At 35.6% G+C, this 24307-nt stretch overlaps 2 protein-coding genes across 2 annotated transcripts; both read left to right on the top strand.

Annotated features, from left to right (window-relative positions):
• Nucleotides 1-15817: 15817 nt before the first annotated feature.
• On the top strand, nucleotides 15818-17610 carry LOC116116951 (geraniol 8-hydroxylase-like). Its single transcript, XM_031402986.1, has 2 exons — nucleotides 15818-16714; nucleotides 16999-17610. The coding sequence occupies exons 1-2, from the start codon at nucleotides 15818-15820 to the stop codon at nucleotides 17608-17610; spliced, it is 1509 nt and encodes a 502-aa protein (XP_031258846.1).
• A 352-nt stretch (nucleotides 17611-17962) lies between these two features.
• LOC116116947 (growth-regulating factor 10-like) lies at nucleotides 17963-19083 on the top strand. Its single transcript, XM_031402982.1, has 3 exons — nucleotides 17963-18255; nucleotides 18338-18631; nucleotides 18708-19083. The coding sequence occupies exons 1-3, from the start codon at nucleotides 18207-18209 to the stop codon at nucleotides 19004-19006; spliced, it is 642 nt and encodes a 213-aa protein (XP_031258842.1). The 5' UTR covers nucleotides 17963-18206; the 3' UTR covers nucleotides 19007-19083.
• The last annotated feature ends 5224 nt before the right edge of the window (nucleotides 19084-24307 follow it).

Genomic DNA, 24307 nt, shown 5'->3' with positions numbered 1-24307 from the left:
TATGAAGGCCTGATTCTGCCCACCTGTAGGAACTGTACTCAATGGAGAACCAATATTACTATTGGATGAATGTGAGACTATAGTGTGTTAAGGAATAAGATCTTTGGAGGGTTGCACAGAAGTCCCAAAATTAACATTCTATGAGTAAGCATGATGAGCTGCGGGTGAGTAGTTGTTTTGACTAAACTCAGGTGGTTTGGAGAAACCAGCAACATTGGAAAGACCAAAGTTATTTGTAAAGCCAGAAGGACTGCTTATAAAGCCAAGGGAGGAAGGGGAGGAAGAATGTTGTCCTGTAAAGTGTACATCGAACCTATGATAACAGTTCATTACAAGATGCCCTGTTTTTCCACAAACTTGGCACACAAATCTGTTTCTTCCTCCAGTCCTACCTCTACCTCTACCACTAGAGTAACCACCAGAGTAACCATTAGGGAACTGCTGATTATAATATGAATTCTGAGCATATCCAGGTGTAAACATGGTCTGATTTTGAGTAGATAAAGCATATGGTGAAGTGAAATTTTGATGTGGTTGATCAAGTTGAGGTAAGGTATTATACTGAGTTTTTCTAACAAGATTTTGAGCATCCTAAGGTAATTGGAGTTTCTTATTGCTAGTATCTATAGCAAGGTTAGCAACATTAGCTGAAACTCCATGGAACTCATTATGAACAACTGAATTTAGAGCAGAATTTGCCTTTTCCAGTCTTAACTCAAATTTTTGTAGGATGATTTGAGCTTCTTGAATGGAAATTGGTTCAAGTCTTGATTCTAACCTAGAGGTTATATTGACTACAGCAGCATCATAATCTGAATCAAGACCATCTAATATATAGTTTAGAAGTTCTTCATCTGTAACACTAACTCCACTAGCCAACAAATTTTCGGCAAACCCTTTCAGCTTAAGAAAATAGTCATCCATGATAAGACTATCCTTTTTAGTGTTCTGTAATAAATTTTTAACATGCAACGTTTTGGCTCTAGATTCAGTAAGGAATTCCTTTTCAAGTGTAATCAAAATTTCAGTAGCATATTGACATTTAGCAATTACTGTAAACATTGATTCTGAAATTGAGGATAGCAACCAACTGACTAAAAGCTTATTAGTTTTCTTCCACAAAGCATACTCAGGATTAGGTTTCTTGATTACCTCAGAGCTCGAATTTTCTAGTTGAACTCTAATGAACGGGGCAAGACAAGAGACCAAACTAGTGAGATGCTCCTCAAGATCGTGAGAGCCAACGACAAAGATTATTTGACGAAAATCCAGAAGAATTGTTGGGATTAGTTGAGATGGTGGAAGGTTTTGAGTTTGGATTTGTTTCAGATTTGTCAAAAGAAGAAGAAAAAGAAGTCTGATCGGCCATTATTGACGTTTGTCAATGACTTTGATACCAAATGAGAGATAGAAATCAACAAGAAAATAGCTAGGAAAGAAGCTGAGAAAATGCAAGAAAATGAAAGAAAATGGGAGAAAATTATGTAAATGCCGTGTGTTATTTTTCTTAATACAAAAATAGTTACAGAGTTTGTTAATATAGAAATTGACCCCAGTCAACAAGTCAACCGGTTAACCTTAATGAAATTACAAATTGGTCCTTAAATGCATTAACAAAGGACCCATGTTTTATCCTTAACAATAAGGGATATACAGCTTAGTATCTCTCAAAATTCCTTCAAATGTCCATTGGTTACTTTCTTATATTTTTTCTTCATGTCTAAAAAGGAAAACTTGATGCGCTAAAAACATGTTTACTCACTAGTCGCAAAAAATAATAAAGTGATAAAGTGAAGTATCATTCCCACGATGATAGTGTATTAACTATCAATTTCTCTAGTTTCAGTGCTAATTGAAGCAACAATAAATGGATTGACAGAATATTAACAACTACTTACCAATTAACAAAATAACAAAGTATGATTACGAAACTAAAGCAAAATCCACTATTTAAATGGATCAAACAATGATAAAAAAAAAAAAGAAAAAAAACTCTAGGGTGTTGATTTCTCCTAGATACGCAAACTCAATTTATAAAATCTATTACCCGAGTTTTGATTTCTTTGATGAAAAACCGAATTACCTATGATGTTTGGTATTCCTTCTCAGGTTATACCACCACACCTATTCCTACTAACCTTCCGCACCTATAAATTGAAGTTTAATTATTCAAAGTCTTTTAAGTTTTGTAGAATTCTATCTAAGTTTCATAAATCGCGTTTGTCTATCTTTAGTTTTCATTCCATCTATGGTATTTATCCCAAGAGGCATATATCACAAATTACTTCTTAGTTTCATTGTGAACAACACATCAATTGAATGGTGATCAAGCATTCAAAGGCATTAAGAAAAGAGATGAACACTCAATAATGAAAAAGCTCAAAGTAAATCAATTATATAAAAGGAATCATTGTATCAATGTTATATCAAACGCTAGCTAAACAACTTAGTTCCTACTAAAATATAAAGTAAAACAACAAAAATAAACAATATCAGAGTTCATCATTGAAAAACAATCAAAGATAGAAGAAATCTTCTCTAGATGTAGCTCTAATCTTCAAGATTCTTCTCCTTCCAAGAGTTTCGTCACCATGGACGAACTCTCCCCCTTTCAAAACCATTTTCTTTTCTTTATATACCCTTTCCACTTTGGGCTAAAACCCTAGTAGCCCAAAAACGCCTTGTTTTAATTTTTGCAATCTGGCGTAGTTCTGCTGTGGCAAAACTCTTTCTTTGTCGCAATGAAGTCCAAGTGGCCAAAATTTTCAGAGGGTGCTTCGCTGCGGCGAAGTTAAGCTTGATTGGATTAATTACGAAAACGCCCTCTACTTGACTTCTCAACTCAAGTCTTATTCTTTAAATCTCAATTTTGATCAAGTCTTCAAGAGCACTTATAGCTTCGGAACTTATCAAATCTTCTAAATTCAAATCTTTTCGGAGTTGACATGATAAGAACACCACTTTCGCTCCAAAATACCGTTAAGCCTGCAAAGTAAAACATAGTGAATTAAGTACTCATTTTGTCCCAAAAATAAATGAAAAATATTCTATTTCTTATTAAAACCTAATGCAAAATTACTATAAAAATTGGGATTATCAGTTACTTTCTTATATTTTTCCTTCATATATAAAAAGGAAATCTTGTGAAAGTTTTAAACCCTTATCATGTTGATTAAAACTTATGCGGAATTAAGATTACTTGTTCACGTTGTGCTTAATGAGTTGCTAAACTAATGATTAAACAGATAAACCATCCACGACATAAAATAAAGCACACAACTCAATTTTACATGGTTCAGCAACATGCCTACATCCATGAGACCAAGTCTAGAAGAAGCTAATCCACTATGAAATAATCATGTGTTCAATTACAAAGACAAGAATAAGTATCAGTTGTAAAAACTCCAATGTTTGAATAAACTTCAATCTTCGCTCTTTGGTTGAACCTCAAACCACCATAGCTAGCTTCTTTTCCACGAGACCACCAAGTCACACTTGAGCTCCTCTCAAGTTTCAACAATGATGAATTACTTCGGTAGCAGCAGCTCGAACACATCCAAATCTCAACATGGAACAACGTTCCAGAATCAATCAACTCATGCAAGCAAGAGATAAAACACGGTAATTCAAAAACTACTAAAGCATATCAGAAACCTACAAAAGCTAAACAACCTCAAAGAAAATATTCAGAGAATAATGGAGGTAAATAATATGGCTTCCTTAAATAGCTCACAATAATAAAAGGATTATTTATACTTGAGTGATGTTGAAAGGAAAAACAAGAAACCAAACCTGTTTTGGAAAGGATTCTTGAGATGCTAGACTCCTTTATTGGAAATGATTCTTTAATCTATAGTCTCCTTATAAGAAAATAATTCTTGAAATCATAATCTTCTTTTAGGAAAAAGATTCTTGAAATCATAATTAAATAAAATCTTTTCCAGCTCACATAATATCTAATGTCCATAAAAAATCTTTCCACAACTGAAAAATATAATCACATTTAATTAAGGCAGATGCGATATGCATGAATACTAAAATAAAACCTGCTAGATGTGTTGTGATCACTGCGATTCTGTTGTAAACACTTTTAAACTGAAACTAAATAAATTGTGCACTAATTCGAATGAATAAGTTGACAAAACCAAAAATACTTACTTCTTGGATTAACAATTTTACTATTGTGAATTCAATCTCGCTACAACAAATGATTACTAAATTATAATTTTATCACAGCGGACCAACTCACACACAACTGTAATGTCCCGCTTGAGGTACGTAGTTAAGATTTGTTGTATTACTTAAATGTTCATTGATCCAGCTTCAATTGAGTTTGTATGTTGTTATTTTTGGTTGGTTGGTCTTTGGTTGAAGTGGTATGTTGAGTTGGTTGAGTGTTTGCCTTGAAATTGGTTGAGATTTGAGGAATCTTGGTATTACAGTCTTCGCCGGGGCGAAGAATAGTCTTCGTCGTGGTGATGCCAGCTCTGTGTTGCGATGTCGGTTCTGTAATTTTTTGTCAGGGCGACGAAAATTTCTTCACCGCGACGACGGGATGGCAGAAAAGTTTTCTTGAGAATTCTAGAGAATTCTCTATATGGGTAAAATGACTATTCTACCCCTAATTAGCAGGAAAAGTGGGGAGTAAAATGTAAGGAAATTTAGTAGAGAATGTGTTGGAGTTGGGGGTGTGTTTGTAATGAATCAAAGGACAAAGATGGAAATTTCAAGGAAGAACAAGGGCAAAATTGAAAAGAGTGGTTATAATATGAGCTAAATAAGGGACTAAGTGTAGTAAACCCTCATTTCACCCATTTCCATCACCATTCTCACTCTCTATTTTCTTCTCATCCTTCATTCAATCTTCCAAGATTTCTAAGGAATTTTAGGGAGCTTTTGAGTAGTTGTTAGTAGAGATTTCATCTAAAGCATCCTAAGGTAAGAATTCTTACTTTAGATGAGAATTTGTTTATGATTTGTTGAAGTCTTATGTTGTTATTGCTGTTTAAAGTTGTAGAGACAAGACAAGACAACAAGGGGAAGGAAAAGTGCTAGAGAAGTTATTTACCCACAAGGTAAATAAATCCAATCCAAGTGGAAATTTAAGAACTCTTTTAGGTAGAGATTTATGTATGTATGGGTATATCTTATGTTTATTGAGAAATTGTGATGAGATGGATGGTTATTTCTATTTATTGTTGTATATACTTGAGTTATGAGAAGAGTTGAGATTTTATGATGTTGAGTTGAGCTTGAGTTGAGTTTGATGGAAGTTGGAGAGAGTTTTGAGCCAAATTCTTTGGGAGTGTCTTTCTTTGACAGGAACTTAGAGAGTATGAGGGAGTTTCTCCCATTTTGGGATGATTAAATAGGGGAGAAGAGTTATAGATCAAGTAGAGTTTTATATGCACATGAGTTGTATGATGAAATGCTTGAGTAAGGCATGAGTAAGAGTAGAGAACCTTAATTTTTGCTACATGGCATAATTGCATTACATGAGTGCATTAATGAGCATGATTCATCCATATGCATTATTTGCATTAGAGAAAGAGAATAGAGAAAGTGCATTATTTGCATTAGAGAAAGAGAATAGAGAAAGTGCACTATTTGCATTAGAGAAAGAAAGTAGAGAAAGAGTAGAGTAGGTTGTGCGATGGGGAACCCGTGAACAATGGGTAGAGTATTCCCGCATGTACGCCGCATTGAGAGAGCGGCATGAGTATGAGGGAGAGAAGTGGTGTAGCCCGTGAAAGTGGATGCGGATGAGGGCTATACCCGAGAGTACCCGAGAGAGAGATTATACACTCACATGGCCAAGGGTTCCGAATCCATGCATAACCGAGTCCGATCGGCTAGAACGAGGAGAAGTCACGTAGAGCGGGAGCTAGTCCCGGCTGTGCCTCCGGTAAGATGAGGCCGTGACTTACTAAAGAGAGTTAGTAGAAAAGAGTTATGAGAAAGAGAAAACAGAGAGAAGTATAAGAGAAAGAGTAAATGAAAATTTTAAGGGAAGAATTAGAGAGAGTTACGGGGTTAGATGAGTAGGGCATTTACTTACTGAGCATTGTTTTAGTGCTCACCCCATTGTTTCCTATGTTTTGCAGGATCTAGGTGAGGACACGGTCGGATGGACGTCGGCACGCGAGGGGAAGCAGTTACACTGTCCACCATGTTTTTAATCACTTTTGTACATGATACAAATTTTGTGTAAAGAATATATATATATATATATATATATATGTTTAATGAAAGAAAATTTTGGGCCCAAGTATTTACGTTATCTTCCATGTGTTTTCATTATGTATATTTTATGAGTATATGAGTAGAAAGCGGCTATTACAACAACAAACTCATTTTCGTTATTGCAAATCCAAACTTGCTATAACGAAATTGCTTCTAGAATTTTTTAGTGAAATCACTTGTTACGACAAACTTTCTAGCTCCTGAATTCCAATTCACACTTGTTCCTCATTTATATCAATACGTTATTAACCAAAAGGATCGACTAAATGGTCCTCAACTTATTTAGTCAACATAGAATTCGACTTTCTAAGACTTCCAAATAATTCTGTAAAAAAAATGCGTCTAGAATTCACTTGTCTTACACAACGTTCTTCATTCTTCAACTCCAATAAACTGTGCACTCATATTCCAAAACTTAAAGTTCAATCAATAACCGCAAACTTTCATTTATCCATACCAAAACTTCTATACAATTAATATCTCTTTCCTATTAATATTTCATTCCATTTTCACTTGTTCTTCGGCGATCTTTAGTAGTCTTCATCAGCATCTATAACTCAAGACTTTGCTCAAATTCTAACCTATGCACAAACAACTCTCCCTTCAATTGACCTAATACCCATCAATCCGCACATGCATTTACACAAACCTGAACCTTCCCCCCACTGGCTAGCCCTTTAATCTTCATTGTTAATGGCCACTTACAACAAAGACTCCACCTTCTTCGCGTATATCTTAGATTTTACGTGCCAGGAGCTTTTTGCTATTAGATGTGTACAACTTCTCAAATCAATAGGCCCTAGAGCTTCATCCTTTCTATAGACTCCCCTACACCTTGTAGTTTTTCTCTTAGGCAACATACATACCTTAATTTATGGTTTCCTGGAAGATAAATTCTTTTATCTTTCTTGGCGGTGTTTGTTCCCCTACAATTACTTTCATTCATTGCCTTTTGGATTGAAGCTAGCTCATGATCACCCTCTTGTTTACACCTAAAATCCACATTCTCTTCAGTCCACCTGGCGAGTTCCCTTGTTGTAGTTGCCTTTTGTCATGTGTTGTCACGACACCAACATTCTTAGAAGTAAAATTGGACCTATGAATTGTCATTGTCTTACTAATAAGATGGAACAAACCATTCTTCTTATCGCCCTTTGTCACAATAAAAGCTTCATGGATTACGTTCATAGCTCCACCTCGTGACACAACCACGTAACCAAGTGTATCTAGTGCTCCAATGGAAATTAAACTCCCTTTTAGATCATGATCGTGCTTAAAATTATGCAGTGTTTTCACAATGCCATCATGCATACTAATATTCACTCTTCTTATCCTAGTAACCTTACATGGTTGATCGTTTGGAAATAAGACATTGCTAGCTAGCCTTAATACAAAATTATAATGCAAATAAATCTTGATTGAAACACATATAATAGGAAAAACCCAAATCTAGGATCCACCCATATGACGCTTTGTCAATTGTAAAAGATGTTGTAACATGAAACCCAACACAGAACAAAAATGCAGTAATCAAATCAAGCATCCACCACAAGTATACAATAATAATGATTAAGTAAAATAAACATAAGAGAAAGAGAGATAACACCAGATATATAGTGTTCAGTAATCTGAAAGATTACCTACATCCACTTCTTCAGGGCAAAAGAAAAAGATCCACTATGAGAAAATGAGAAACCTTAAAGAGATTCGGCTCACCCCTTTTACACAAGGCAAAAACCTGAAAAAAACCCCTCTGATTTTACACCCGTACACCTAGATGCGCTCACCACTCATACATCATCAAATAGGTAGAAATTAGTATCAATTTATACAGCAAAGCAAAGGGCAAACCAAATAGGATAGCTAAGACCTACCATCACAGTTGATTCCATCGACGTTTCTTCGGATTTCCAGCACAGCATCTCTAACTATTTTCTCTCTCTGTTAACCAAGAGAGAAATGGGAAGAAATGAGTTGTGCACGACCTAAAACAGATTAGGTCAATTGAAGATGCCAGAAAGACTGAAATGCCCCTTAAGCCTTAACAATTTACATTGACCGCCCAATAAATAAATTGACTTCCACGTGTGAGTATCAAGTGCCACATCACAACAGATCTCCACCTTGGCATTTGATCTTCACCCTTCCTTACTACCCTGAAAAATCCTTTTAATTCTCTTCAACATGCAAAAGGCTCTTAAAGAGCCTTAACTTGTCTAAAGTCACTGATTTGGTGAACATATTTGCTGGGTTCTCCTTTCCAGGAATTTTCTCTACCTTAATGACTTTATCTTCAATCAGGTTTCTGATGAAATGTAATCTAACATCTATGTGTTTCGACCTCTCATGAAAGACTTGATTTTTGCACAGAAAAATGGCACTCTGACTGTCACTCTTGATTGGAACTTGTTGCTGAACCAGTCCCATCTCATCAAGCATTCCCCTGAGCCACATAGCTTCCTTGACTACTTCTGTAATTGCAACATACTCTGCTTCTATGGTGGACAAAGTTACAATAGCCTTCAGATTAGCTTTCCAGCAAACCAGGTTATTCCAAATGGTAAAACAAAAACCAGTCATAGATTTCCTATTATCAATATTTCTAGCATAATCAGCATCTACACATCCCATGATGGGGTTTTCCTGAATTTTCCCTCTACTGTAAACTATACCAGTAGACAGTGTACCCTTCACATATCTAAGTACCCATTTTACTACTTCCCAATGAGTTTTTCCAGGGTTACTCATGAACCTACTAACTGAACTAACTGCAAAGGCCAAATCTGGTCTGGTACAGACCATTAAGTACATCAGACTCCCTATTGCATTGGCATATGGTATACAAGCCATTCCCTTCTTTTCTTCTTCAATTTCTGGACACTAGGTTACACTGAATTTAAAATGTTGACCTAAGGGTGTTTTGATAGGTTTAGGATCTATCATGTTAAACTTCTTGATTAGTTTTTCAACATACTCCTTCTGTGACAGTATGAGACTTCCAGTTTTCCTATTCCTCTCAATGTTCATACCCAAAATCTTCCTAGCTTGTCCTAAATCTTTCATCTCAAAATGTTTACTCATTTCCCTTTTGAATCTATCAATTTCAGAGAAATCCTCACAAGCTAGCAGCATATCATCCACATATAAGGACAAGTATATGTAGCATTCACCATATAAACATTTGAAATAGAAACAGCCATCAAAACTACTTCGGATGAAACCAGCATTCAACATGAAAAAATCAAAATTCCTATACCACTGCCTAGGTGACTGCTTCAAGCCATACAAGGATTTTTTCAAAAGACATACTTGATTCTTAGACCCTTTTTCAAACAGTTCAGGTTGTTCCATCAGAATTTTCTCCTCTAAATCACCATTTAAGAAAGCTGTTTTAATGTCCAACTGCTTTAGTTCTAAACCAAACTGAGCTGCCAAAGATAACAGTATCCTAATGGTGGTATGGTGAGAAAATTTCATTATAATCCACCCCTTCAACCTGTGTAAACCCTTTAGCCACTAATCTTGCTTTAAACCTAGGTGCTTCTACCCCTGATATGCCCTCATTCCTTTTAAAAACTCATTTGCATTTAACTACCATGCTGCCCTCAGGTTTGTCAATCAAAATCCAGGTTTGGTTTTTAATTAAGGAATCAAACTCCTCTTGCATAGCTAGTTTCCACTGCCTAGATTATCTACAACTCATGGCTTCCCTAACAGTTCTAGGTTCATCATTAATTTCTTCAACAACTTGAAGAGAAAAAACAACTATATCAGCATGTGAGTACCTACTAGGCAATCTGATTTCCCTTCTTTCTCTATCCCTAACTAGTTGATAATTTTGCAACTCATTTTCAACTATATCACTATCACCACTATCCTCTAGGCTAGGTTCATCTTCCTAGGTTTGGACATCAGTATTAGGATCTGGATCAGTACTATCAAGGTTTGAGATATCTCCACCTAAATCTAGGTTTATTGTCTCTGTCCTAACTGTATTTTCACTCTCACTGAACCCATTTTGATTTAGGCCAATCACCTCATCCTCATTAAACCTAACATCTCTACTAATTATGCATTTTTGTCCTATAATATCCCAACACCTATAACCTTTTTATACCATCAGGATACCCTACGAAGACACATCTAATGGCCCTTGGTTTTAGCTTGTCAGTTTTCTCATGAACAAAAACAGTGCACACAAAAACCCTAAGATTACTATAATCTGCAAGATACCCAAACCACTTTTCCATGGGTGTTCTGAAACTAAGAGCTGAGGAAGGGATTCTATTAATCAGGTAAACTGCTGTGTGAGCAGCCTCTGCCCAAAATCTGGTGGTAATCTAGAACAAGATAACAGGCTTCTAACCTTCTTAAGGATGGTCTTATTCATCCTTTCTGCTAAACCATTCTGCTGGGGTGTGTGTCTAACTGTTCTATGCCTCAGAATTCCACTCTCCTTACACAGGTTATCAAACTCTTCATTGATGAATTCTAACCCATTATCGGTCCTTAGTTTCCTGATTTTCTTCCCAGATTGGTTTTCTATCATAATCTTCCAATCCTTAAACTTCTTAAAGGCTTCTCCCTTAGTTTTCAAAAAATAAATCCACACCCTCCTAGAAAAGTCATCTATGATGCTAATGAAATACCTACATCCTCCCAAAGATGGATGTTTGGTTGGCCCCCACACATCAGAATGAATGTAGTCTAAAATGCCCTTAGAACAATGGTTTCCCACTCTAAACCTAATTCTGCTCATCTTCCCATAAACACAGTGATCACAGAAATCTAGCGTCTCTATTTTATCCCCTCCTAAGGCATTCTGCTTACTTAACTCAATTAGACCTCTCTCACTAACATGTCCCAACCTTTTGTGCCAAATGGAAGTCTTGTTAGGTTTCTGAGATGTTACTGCTGCTGTTCCAACAACAGTGGATCCATTTAGGACATACAAACCATTCTTTTTCTCTCCTTTCATAACCACTAAAGACCCTTTAGTAACTTTAAGCACTCCACCTTAAGCCTTGTAACTAAAACCATTTGAGTCTAAGCTACCTAGGGAGATAAGGTTCATTTTCAACTCAGGTATGTACCTAACTTCTGAAAGGGTTCTTAAACTGCCATTATGAAGACTTAACCTGACATCCCCAATGCCTAAAACACTACACACTGCATTATTCCCCATTAGAACCTTGCCAGATTCTATTTTCTTAAAGTTTATCAGTGAACTCCTATTTGGAGTCATATGGAAAGTGCAACCAGAGTCCAAAATCTACTCAAATTCAGATTCCGTATCGGAAGCAACTAGAACATCAGAGCTTTTATACCCATCTGAGACTATATCAACACTGCCACTAGCCTCTTTCTCCCCTGACCTTTTCTTTCTATCTGGACAATCTCTTTTAAAGTGCCCTTCTTTATGACAATGGAAACACTTCCTGACAAACTTTGATTTAGACTTAGATTTATTTCTAAAATGACCTTTCTTTGACACCTTTTTCTCAAATCTACCCCTGATATTCAGACCTTCTCCATCTAACTTACCCTCCTTTCTAAACTCAACATCCTTAGTAGTAATGGCAACTACAACTTCATCTAGTTTAAGGGTTTGTCTACCATACTTAAGAGTATCAACAAAGTTCGAGAAACTTTTGGGAAAAGAATTAAAAAGGATCACAACTTGATCTTCATCCTCAATGGTAACACTGAGACCTTCTAAATCCTGTACTAGTTTCCTAAAATCATTTATATTGTCACCTAATGCTTTGTTTTCATCCATTTTAAAACTGAAAAATTTCTGTTTTAAAACTAACCTATTAGGTGAAGACTTTGATAGATACAAGGAGTCTAACTTTTCCCAAATCTCTGCTGGTGTCTTCATCTTCTTAACCTCTCTTAGGACTTCATCTCTTAACCCTAGAATTAGAGAATTGTAAGCCTTATATACCAGTTCTTTCTTTTCCTTTTCAGACAAAGTCTCTGGTAAACTATCCTTACCTTCTAAGGTAGCAGACAACCCATCTTTAACTAAGACATCCCTCATCTTCATTTTCCATAACCCATAATCATTATCTCCTATAAACTTTTCTATTTCAAACTTAGTCATTTCTAGGTTTCTAACCCTCCCAAACACTTAGATTAGAAAAGCCCCAATTTTTAGAGACAAATTGGAAACCCTAAGTTAAGGGAATAGACAACTGTGAAAACAGTTAAACACTAGACTACTGCAAATTCGTAACCTGGATCTCACAACCTAGAATAGGACCTAGGTGCTCGAAAACAAAGCTCTGATACCAATTGTTGTAACATGAAACCCAACACAGAACAAAAATGCAATAACCAAACCAAGCATCCACCACAAGTATACAGTAATAATGATTAAGCAAAATAAAGATAAGAGAAAGAAAGATAACACCAGATATATAGTGGTTCAGTAATTTGAAAGATTACCTACATCCACTTCTTCAAGGCAAAAGAAAAAGATCCACTATGAGAAAATGAGAAACCTTACAGAGATTTGGCTCACCCCTTTTACACAAGGCACAAACCCGAAACAAACCCCTCTGATTTTACACTCGTACACCCAAATGCTCTCACCACTCATACATCGTCAAATAGGCAGAAATTAGTATCAATTTATACAGCAAGGCAAAGGGCAAACCAAATAGGACAGCTAAGACCTACCTTCACCGTTGATTCCATCGACGTTCTTCGGATTTCCAGCACAGCATCTCTAACCGTTTTCTCTCTCTATTAACCAAGAGAGAAATGGGAAGAAATGAGTTGCGCACGACCTAAGACAGATTAGGTCAATTGAAGATGCCAGAAAGACTGAAATGCCCCTTAAGCCTTAATTGACTTTCACGTGTGAGTATCAAGTGCCACATCACAACAAAAGAAAATGAATTATCTATACCATCTCAATCTTCATCTGCAACACTAGCTATTTGTGTCGTCTCCTTTTCTTACACCTTCTCAAGATTGTGAGCTTTGATTCAAGACAATCCATCTTGTAATGCCCTTTCTTGTGATACTAGTGGCACTCTCCTCTAATAGACTTAGACCTACCCTTTTTATTCTTCTCTTTCACCACAAACCCTTTCACTTGTTTTTCACTTCCATTCACTTTATCCATAAATTCATTAGATAAAAGTGCAACAAATACTTCCTCCAATTCTACATCCTCTTTTCTATAAAGCAAAGTCATAACTAGATATTTATATTTCTTAAGTGGCCCTAAAAGAATAAAGGTTTGGTCTTCTTCATCCAAATCTACATTTATGTTCTTTAAGTCTGAGACTACTTGATGTAGAGCATATATTAGTAAAATTCTGTAGGAAAGGGGATTATATTATTTCCTTATATCTAGGCTTTCCTATTTTTGTTTTCCAATTTTATTTTAGTAACCCTTATTAAATTAGATTTATTGTTTTAGTTGTTTTCCACATTAGAATAAGATTTATTTCGATTAATAGGCTTTGTAACCTTAAGAAACTCTTTTTGGAAGAACTATCCACACTGCATTAGTTGGTATCAAAGCCGAATAATTTTTTACATCCACCTTTCAAATCTCAAATTCCTTTCGAACACATTTGTTCCACACACAACAACCTTTCATCTATCACTAAAAAATATAACCAAAAAAAAAAAAAAAACTAAATAAATATCCATAAAAAAAAGGTTGCTTGAAACCGTGATTGGCCGTAGTGTGTGGTTGCTTGAGGGTCTTTGTTTATGGTTACATGAAATGGTATAGTGTATTGGTTAAGATAGTTCATTATGATGCTTTCAACAATTACTGATATAGAATTTTACGTACCTATTATTGATATGAGATTTTGCACCAAACACGGAATCCCTGAAAAGGCTTTCTGATGGTTGAATTTAAGGTTGATTGGTGTGGTTGATTGACTCTAGGAACTAACTCTATTGTGGGGTCGAAATGGTCATACTATGAGGTCGAAATGATCCAAGTTAAGGTTGATTGGTGTGGTTGATTGACTCTAGAACTAACTCTATTATGAGGTCGAAATGATCCCACGATAGAGAAAATAGAGATCAAGGATACATCGACGGGTTTGTCAACGTTTGTACTTCAACGCTCAAGTGAGTGAGATATTTGAGATGAAAATAAGCAATAATCAAGTGCTTAGTCAAGTGTTTAGTTGAATTGTGAGGGTTTTCAATATGAATGAACATGATGTATGTCGTCTTTTATATAGTGAGAAGGAGATTGCCTTGAATTGAGTTTCCTCACTTGGTGTAAGAGTCCTCACATGGTGGTGGATCTGCTTGATAAGGAAGTAGGGTGATAAGATATTTCTTACTTTAGGATACAATCCAAAACATCAAATCATCATTTTTCCCTTGATCCGTACCATTTTTATATTATATATCCCATTATACAAGCCAAAATAATAATTAGGGAATATACATTAAGTTTGGAATATTCCCCGAGTGTGATATGTTCGTTTTGCCCTTGTTAAATTATGGCACTACACCTATAACGCTTTAACAGTTACTAGCAAGGCATGCCATTATTCACCATTTAACTCATCGATAATTCGCTAGGCTTATTCTTAAAGACACCCCTAAGTGTTTAAAAATTGACTAGTCACCCCCACCCCCACCCCCACCCCCACCAACTCCAGAATCTCCAGCCGTTCATATTTTCCGTTAAATTAGCGATTTGAGCTTCATTGGCCATTACAATTACCTATCTACCAACAATTATATTTCATATTTACCAGTACAATTTATAATGTTTTGGTGGAGCCTTCACCAATATTGGAACGTAGACAACTGTCTTTGTTGCCTATGGATTGAGCGGACCTAGTCACACATGAGGACAAACGCTGCCGCTTACCAACTATACATATTTTTTAATTACGTTACGTGATTCTTGCATGGATCAAAGACTTGCCATTGGTCAACAACGTATTTTTTAATTATATTTAGAAACTTTTTATTTACTTAACAGAAAAATATTATTCGTAACTCTTACTGTGGATTCAAATAAGTGGCATCATAGTTTTAACACTTCAATATTATCGTATTGTATTTCCTTCGAACCCAACTCCGCAAAATCATTGAACTAGAAAGTAGAGTTAACTTCCACAAACTAAGCCTAATGTTCACATCAATTTGGATACAAAGTGTCAAGATATCTCAGATCATGAATACTATATAAATGTAACCGATGATGTGTGATTATTACGAGACCTTAAAAGTTGTAAATACCTCTAGATCAGCAAAATACCTCGTAAGCTTAACAATAAAATACGTATTACGTGGGATAAAGTTGGTTGAAACTCGGAATTCCATAACTAGTTATTGTTGAATAACATAAACAAATCTTTGATTTGTGATCCCATTCTCTCCGTTACTGTATGTTTAATATTGCTATTTTTCATGTTTCCTTTTTCTTTCCTCTTTCTTTTAATATAATTCTGGCCAATCCCAGAGGCTAACAGTCGTCTATATATATATATATATCATCACGAACGTCAATGGAATTAGCCCGAAAACATTCCTTAACTATTCTTGTGTCTCTGTGAGGTTTTAAGAGAGAAAAATGGATGTCATAAGCTGTATACTATGTCTTCTCTTGACATGGATGTTGGTTATAGCCCTACAATCTATAGCCAAACGACTCAAACCGACTTCAACAAAGCTTCCACCGGGACCCAGAAGTTTTCCAGTCATCGGGAATCTCTTAGGACTTGGTGACAAACCTCACAAAGCCTTAGCCCGGCTTGCCAAGGTTCATGGCCCCATAATGACTTTGAAACTTGGCCAGGTGACCACAATAGTCATTTCTTCAGATAACATGGCCAAACAAGTCCTTCAGATTCATGATTTATATTTCTGTAACCGAACCATTCCTGACGCGCTTTACGCCCACCAACACCATGAATTCAGTATGGCTTGGTTACCGGTTTCAAGTGCATGGAGAAATCTCAGGAAAATATGCAATTCACATATTTTCACTAGTCAGAAACTTGATGCCAATCAAGATCTACGTCGCAAGAAAGTTCAAGAACTCCTTGCTTATGTTCAAGAAAGTTGCCGTGCGGCTAGAGCAGTAGATATTGGCCAAGCGGCTTTCAGTACTAGTCTTAATTTGATTTCAAACACTATTTTCTCAATTGACTTGGCTGATCCCAATTCAGATATTGCACGAGAGTTCAAGGAGCTTGTTTGGGGAATCATGGTTGAGGCTGGGAAGCCTAACTTGGCCGATTTTTTTCCTGTGCTTAAAAAGATTGACCCCCAAGGCAGGAGGAGTCGCATGACAGTATATTTTGGAAAGATGTTGGAGCTGTTTGATCACATGATTGATCAACGTTTGCAGCTAAAAGAAGGGCAGGATTATGTAAAAAGCAAAGATATGTTAGATATACTTCTCGAGGTCATAGCGGAAAACCGCAGTGAGGAGATTGATAGAAATAATATCAAACATTTGTTTGTGGTTAGCACTTTTGTTGTCCATTACTCTTCTCGATTAAAGTTGATACTGTTACACCCAGGCTTATTGTCAAGACATTGTGGAGCTCAAAAAATGGGCGTTATTCTTGATTCAGGACGGGTTCTTGAGCCCATCATTTGAAGTGGACAAGAGATAAAAATCCAATAATATCTTAACAATAAGTCAAGAGTGTGACACATATATTCTTCTTGAACTTTTTGATTTCTAGAGAGGAGAAAATTGTTTTTCCTTTGTTTCTGATATGTAATTCAATGAATATGTAACAGGATTTATTTGCTGCCGGAACTGAGACAACTTCAAGCACATTGGAATGGGCACTGGCAGAACTTCTTCACAATCCGGAAGCATTATCTAAAGTAAAATTAGAGCTGGAGCAAACTATTGGAAAAGGGAACTTGGTTGAGGAATCAGACGTCACTCGTTTACCTTACTTACAAGCAATTGTCAAGGAAACTTTCAGGTTGCACCCAGCAGTTCCGTTATTACTTCCCCGCAAAGCTTCAAACGACATAGAAGTCGGTGGCTTCACAATCCCAAAGGACTCACAAATTTTTGTGAATGCATGGGCTATTGGCAGAGATCCGAGCACATGGGACAACCCAAACTCTTTTGTACCTGAAAGATTCTTCGGGTCGGACCTTGATGTCAAAGGCCGAAATTTTGAGCTGATCCCATTTGGTGGAGGGCGAAGAATATGTCCTGGTTTGCCATTGGCAATCAGAATGCTACCTTTAATATTGGGTTCACTTATTCACTCTTTTGATTGGAAGCTTGAAACAGTTACACCGAAGAACATGGACATGGATGACAAGTTTGGCATCACTTTACAAATGGCTGAACCACTTCTTGCTGTGCCTATTGCCTGCTATTTAGAATAGTTTTACTTTGACTGGAACAAATTAAAGCACTTGATCTCAGTCTTCCCTTTTGTATTAAATTCAGTAATTACTATAAAAGCTCTCGCTTTCGTACTAAACCAGCACTTGATCACGTTTGAAAGTTTAATTTTCCAACAATAATTAACTGAAAATGAAATTTTCTTAAAATTAATGATGTTCAATTGTGTGATAAAAGTCAGCTATAACATGTGGAACCCACATCTTCTTGTCACGCCCTGCGTACGCGCACAGCTGCAGACTGACTTCTGACATATCAGAAGACTTGCAGGCTCACTTTAATAACACACACACACTCTCTCTCTCTCCATCCCCCTGATGAAGAGGAATTGAACTAGGAGACAACTAGTTTGGTTATGGCTACATTGTGGAGGTCAATCACTTCTTTCTCGCTCTAAAGCTCCTTTTCAATGCTACCGCACTGCCGCATTACGTCATTCGAAGACTTTAAATCAAAAGCTCTGGCTTCAAATATCGCTTACTGCTGCAACACGACACTTGCTCTGCATTTAACAGCCTCTTTTTGTTACAAGCCATACTCGTTCTCATCTCTTCTTTGACCCCAATACATATAAGCAATGGAGCCCCGACATCCACCCTTCAAAATTGCACGCTTTTCAGACCTGGGTAAATTTCTTAAATTCTTTGGCATTGTTCAATTTCTTTCATTTTTTTTTCTTTAACAGAACTTTTTTGTTTCAATTTTCAGGGATTGGACTTCATTCCTGGAATATGGAGAACAATGAGTGTAATGGAAGAGAAGAGTCATCTCCAATTGGGCTAGGACTTGAGCTTGGAAGTGGGTCTGGTAAAAAATCAACTAGCACAAAATCTTGGGGTTTCACAATTTTTCAGCTTCAGGAGCTACATCTCCAATCTCTTATCTACAAGTACCTGGAAGCTGGGCTTCCTGTGCCTTACCATCTTGTTATTCCAATATGGAAGAGTGTAGCTAATTCCTTTAGCAGTCTCAGCGGTGGTCTCCATCAACTCTTTCCTAGCTGTAAGTCCAAGATATTTATTAATTAATTATTTTTGTTAAACCAGTTAATTAATGTTAATATATTTTGTGGCTCTAGTTTTGCGGTCTGGATCCATGAATTTGGAGATGAGGAATGGGTTGGATTCAGAACCAGGGAGATGCAGAAGAACGGATGGGAAAAAATGGAGATGTAGCAAAGAAGCTATTCCAGATCACAAGTACTGTGAGAGGCATGTAAACAGAGGGCGCCACCGTTCAGGAAAGCTTGTGGAAGCTTCAGCGCGTACCGGCATGAAAACCACCGTTAATGCCAATATCAATCTCTCCATCTCACTCCCAGTAGCAAATAGCACCACTGCTTATTCTCCAAAGAGTGTTCGTCTTCAACCGTCTTGACTGTATTCAAGCTGTTATGTAATGAACTTAATGGGCATCACCATGAATTCAGCTTACTTTTGCTTTAATATGCAACTCTGGTTTGTGTAATCTTATCACCCTGTAATTAAAGTTGTGTATTTTTGTTTCAAAAACATACAATTTATTTTTGTTTGTTACTTAAAATCGGAATTAACTTTCCTTTTATTTTTTATTTTTTTCAATAAACCAGTACAGTAGGGGCTGCCCCTTCTTAGTTCCATCCCTGGATCAGAGTTTGGGTTACCACATATCCAACCTGGTTCTAATTGGATTGAGTTGGCGTTAAAGCCCAATTAGAATTGGGATGGGTGTGGGTAACCCATCCCACCCCAATAACGTAAACCCAAGAATTAAAACTAAATTTTTTCAAGAGTAAGATTTTATTCCCTTTTTTTCTTTTTTAACCAACAAGACCTAAAATAGAATAAACGACTTTTTCCCACCCAAATAATAGGCTAATGACACTTTCCCACCTAAAATGTTTCAAAATATAGTTTTATTATCCAAACATTGTTAATAATTTTTATTACCTAAGTGTTATTTCTCAGTCTATTGTGTGTACTTACTCAAGAATAACATTTTTGTCAGCAAAGAAAGCCTCCCCAAAAACAATTCCCGTCAAAATTCCCTTCTAAAACAGAAGTCTTCAATTTTCTCACCATCCAACCAAATCAGTAGGGGAAAGCTAGCTGGGTGGGGATTTTTAACGAATAGGTGGTGTGCAGGCTGGGTTGGGGAGTGAACGGCGGTGACTGGTAGAGTTAATCCCAGCAAAACAAACACAAGAATACTCCAAATAAACAATCAAACAGCACCCAAACTTCAATACAAACTCCAGACTACTCCATCAACATCGAAAAACAAGTTGCAGCAAGAAAATCCGAAAATACAGAACAACAATCACCCAAAAATACAGAATAACAATCACGGCGCTGCTGGTGGTAATCGGCGAGCAGGGGTGGACGGTCTCTGTGTGTGTGTGTGTGTGTGTGTGTGTGTGTGTGGGGGGGGGGGGGGGGGGGGGGGGGGGGGGGGGGGNGGTAACCCATCCCACCCCAATAACGTAAACCCAAGAATTAAAACTAAATTTTTTCAAGAACAAGATTTTTTTCCCTTTTTTTTTTCTTTTAATCAACAAGATCTAAAATACAATAAACGATTTTTTCCTACCCATATAACAGACTAATAACACTTTTCCACCTAAAATGTTTCAAAATATAGTTTTATTATCCAAACATTGTTAATAATTTTTATTAACTATAGTGTTATTTATTGCAAAGATAAAAATACCTTTTACCATTTAATTTAAATTATTTTTATGTCATTTTCAATTACTAATATACCTACTCTTTAAATATGAAATTATTAATATGCCATCATATAATATAAATTAAGAATAAAATTTATTCTTCCCTTCTTTTCTTTTCCTTTATTTCTTTTTCATTTTCTTCCATCTCTTCTCCTCTTCTCTTTCTTCTCCCTTTCATTTACATTTTCTTCTCTTTTTCTTATATCACTTCTTCTCATTTTTTTTTTTTTTTTTTATTAATCATTTTCTTCTCAGTCTATAGTGTGTACTTACTCAAGAATAACATTTTTGTCGGCAAAGAAAACCTCCCCAAAAACAATTCCCGTCAAAATTCCCTTCTAAAACAAAAGTCTTCAATTTTCTCACCACCCAACCAAATCAGTAGGGGAAAGTTAGCTGGGTGGGGATTTTTAACGAATAGGTGGTGTGGATGCTGGGTTGGGGAGTGAACGGCGGTGACTGGTAGAGTTAATCCGACCAAAACAAACACAAGAATATTCCAAATAAACAATCAAACAACACCCAAACTTCAATACAAACTCCAGACTACTCCATCAACATCAAAAAACAAGCTGCAGCAAGAAAATCCGAAAATACAGAACAACAATCACCCGAAAATACAGAATAACAATCACGGCGCTGCTGGTGGTAATCGGCGAGCAGGGGTGGACGGTGTGTGAGTGGGTGGGTTTTGAAGAGCAAGTGAGAGGTGTGCTGTGCAGTGAGAAGTGAAGTGGGTGGATTGGTGCTGCTATGCGGGAGATGCAGAGAAGGAAGGTGGTGGGGAAGTGGAGCGAGGGAATTGGAGGTGGGTGGAGCAAAGGAGGGGAGGTAGTGGGAGGCGTAGTGAAGAAAGGAGAAGTGAGGGAGGACTGGCCGTTTTGGCTTTGGTTCGGATCTGAGAAAGAAAACATTGAGGAAAGAAAGGAGGAGAATGAAAGGCCAGAAGGGAAAAAGGGAAAAAAATAGGAAAGAAAGAGAAGAGAATGAGAGAAGAAGGATAAGGAAATTAAAAAAAAACACGTGGCAACCATTCAACCCTACGATTACCTACACTTGAATTTAAAAATTGATTTTTTTATACAAAATATCAACTGACCATTCTGCTCTTTCTTTCGATGAATTTTTTACCATTATATCCCTTTTCACAACGAAATTTATTAATAGAAATTTGTTGTGAGTAGTAAAATTGTATTTTGATACGTTGACGGTGGAAAAGTGTATGTACGCCATTATTTGGGCGGCTATCCTAGAATGGTGCAATTGACTTCACTCACAAAATTTGGTGTAATTAAAAATTTTAATATATATTCTAATCCTTAAATAGGATTCAAAAAAGAAAAAAAAAAAAAATACTTTAACTGAAAATATGAGTAAACATTTGTTAATATAATATATTATTTATCAATAGATTTATTAAATTTCAACCATCTCCCATTAATATATAATATTTATATATGATTATACAAATATAATAACCAAAATTGACAAATGTAATTCATGAACTATTTTTATATAAATTACAATAATTATTTATATAAATTAATATTACAATTTTTATGTGACTAATTTTAGAAATTGATATAGCACTACCACAAATTCAAAAATGGAAATGTACCCCAAGCCCATATCTATGTGATCTATATATATTCTTTTAATATTTAAATAAGTTTGTTATGTTAACGATTTGCCAAATTTAACGAAATCATTTAAAGATCTTTTATACTCCATTTTATTTTATTTTTTATATTTTCAGAGTTTCTATTCTCTGGTCAATGTTCCTCTTAGGTAAAGGTGATAAATTGTTTAAAAAAAAAAAAAAGACCCGAGAAAGCTCATTAATAGTTTTGTCTTTTGGACAACCATAAAGTCATGGTATTGTGTTTAAAATACTTTTCATAATATCAAAACCATTTCTAACTAGATGGAAGGCCCGGACATTGTATAGATATTTTTAGTGGTTGTTTTTGAAACAGTTTGTAAATAGTTTTATTGTAAAGTTTTAGTGGTATGCAAATGCACTTGTTTGCGAGTTATTGGTCTGGCCTATTTGCAAAGGTTCTTAAATCCCATATGGTCATGCGCTTCAATCTTCTCGATCATGTTTGATATACCAACCCCACCTATCAACAGAAGAAAACATCAGTTTCGAACTTTGTCCAAGTAAAATGATATATGAATGAAAATGATATTATCAAGCTAGACAACAGGGAGATTAGCACCAACCTAAAGATATTGCACTAACAAATATGGTAAAGGCTAAAATGAAGATAATAAGCGACACCCTTCCAAATAAAATAATTAGTTTTCTCACAATATGCTGCCCAATTAAAGCAACAACGGTAGCCACAACAACAAAGTAGAGAGCTGCCAAAGGAAGTAAAAAATCAATTGAAATTAGATAAACCGTAGATCTAACATCTAGATCCAAATTACATTACGTGTTTCTTTGGAAATGTGTTTTTCTGATGTTTAGAAATTATAGAAGTAAAAATAATTATGCAATTTTGGGTGCCAGTGGTTCGCTTATAGTAAGGGACAGGAAAACATTTCAGAAGGTAATATTCTACGACTAACATGGATGAGGAAAATGTCATAGCAAATGTGCACTTGATACCTGCATAGAAGTCATCAAAAAGATTAAAACTAAAACATAAAATAAAGATAACAATTGACCATTTATACCTGTAAAGTTTCCTGAAACAAATGCACGACAAAGCATCTTTGAGTTTGCAAGGAAAATAAAAAGCTATCAGAGCAGGTCTAGAGACATAATTTATAAAATACAATGAATCCAACAACATTTTAGGCTCTTTGAAGAACTTTGAAGGTGCTCAAATTTTTATGTACAACTTTGTTAGAAACAAAAGAATAGCATTTAAGTGGAAGAACAAACTACAAACCTTCTAGCAAAATGATGGTAACCTCCTCCCACACCATAATGAGATTTCCCATTTGTTACATCGAACATCAATCTGATTCAAAAGCACATCCAAATAAAAATCAAAATAAGTAACTGCTAAGCTAGTTCTTATAGGTGAAATCACATATAACAGAGAATAAAGGTTAATACCCAAGAATGCCTTAGAGAATCGGTCTCGAGTCATCAATTCCGTTGTACAAAGCCAATTCTTCTACACTGAACAATCTCTAGAAGCAGAAGCAAAATCAATTCAAATTTGAATTCAAAATATATGCAAAAATGAATATTTAATCTATACATATAAACAAAGTTTTCTTGAGACTTTGTGATGCCACAATTTAATTATTATTAATATTTATGTGAATGTGAAGGGACTAACATGAATCTATATATCTTTTAATTAGACATTTGGATGTCTAATATGTGCTATTAATATTAATAAATAACAATTTACATATAAAAAAAGTTTTCTTGAGATATTTAATTGTTATTAATATTTAGGTGAATGTAAAGGGACTAACATGAATCTATACATATTTTAATTAGACCATTGGATGCTCAATATGTGCTATTAATACTAATAAATAGTAATTCTAGAGCTGCAACTGAAATCCTACATGATAATCATATATTAATAGAGCTCTTAAGATTCTATGTGGTATCCTACGTAGAATCTTACATAAAGTCTAAATGATGATCAATAGAGAGGGTGCACTTCAAGATTATATAGATATATAAATTGTATACCTCTACAGACATTGTATATAAATTGTATATACCTCGTACATCAATTCATACGAAAAATTTACAAAATTAGTTTTTGAACTCTTTNCTTATTTTATAACTATGCTTTCCCATTTTTCCCTTACACTTTTTTGGAAATTCCATCCTTGTCCCTTAGTCAATTACCATAATGCCCTCATTTTTATTGTATTCTCTATGAAATTCTATCTCTTTTCACTTCCCACAATTTTAACTAATTTTGAGTGAAAAGACAATTTTACCCTTAATACAAGTTTAAGGCATTTTCTTCATATTCTCTTAAAAT

This window comes from Pistacia vera, unplaced genomic scaffold, assembly GCF_008641045.1.
Source record: "Pistacia vera cultivar Batoury unplaced genomic scaffold, PisVer_v2 Contig790, whole genome shotgun sequence".
NCBI lineage: Eukaryota > Viridiplantae > Streptophyta > Magnoliopsida > Sapindales > Anacardiaceae > Pistacia > Pistacia vera.
Note: the sequence above shows the minus strand (reverse complement) of the source record. Positions and strands in the feature narration are given on the sequence as shown.

What these genes read in the sequence shown, in the direction of transcription:
- LOC116116951 (XM_031402986.1), top strand. Translation starts at nt 15,818, where the DNA reads ATGGATGTCATAAGCTGTATACTATGTCTTCTCTTGACATGGATGTTG. An exon ending in ATATCAAACATTTGTTTGTG is followed by an intron (nt 16,715 to 16,998) that starts GTTAGCACTTTT and finishes AATATGTAACAG; the next exon opens with GATTTATTTGCTGCCGGAAC.
- LOC116116947 (XM_031402982.1), top strand. Translation starts at nt 18,207, where the DNA reads ATGGAGCCCCGACATCCACCCTTCAAAATTGCACGCTTTTCAGACCTG. An exon ending in TGCACGCTTTTCAGACCTGG is followed by an intron (nt 18,256 to 18,337) that starts GTAAATTTCTTA and finishes TTCAATTTTCAG; the next exon opens with GGATTGGACTTCATTCCTGG. An exon ending in CCATCAACTCTTTCCTAGCT is followed by an intron (nt 18,632 to 18,707) that starts GTAAGTCCAAGA and finishes TTGTGGCTCTAG; the next exon opens with TTTTGCGGTCTGGATCCATG.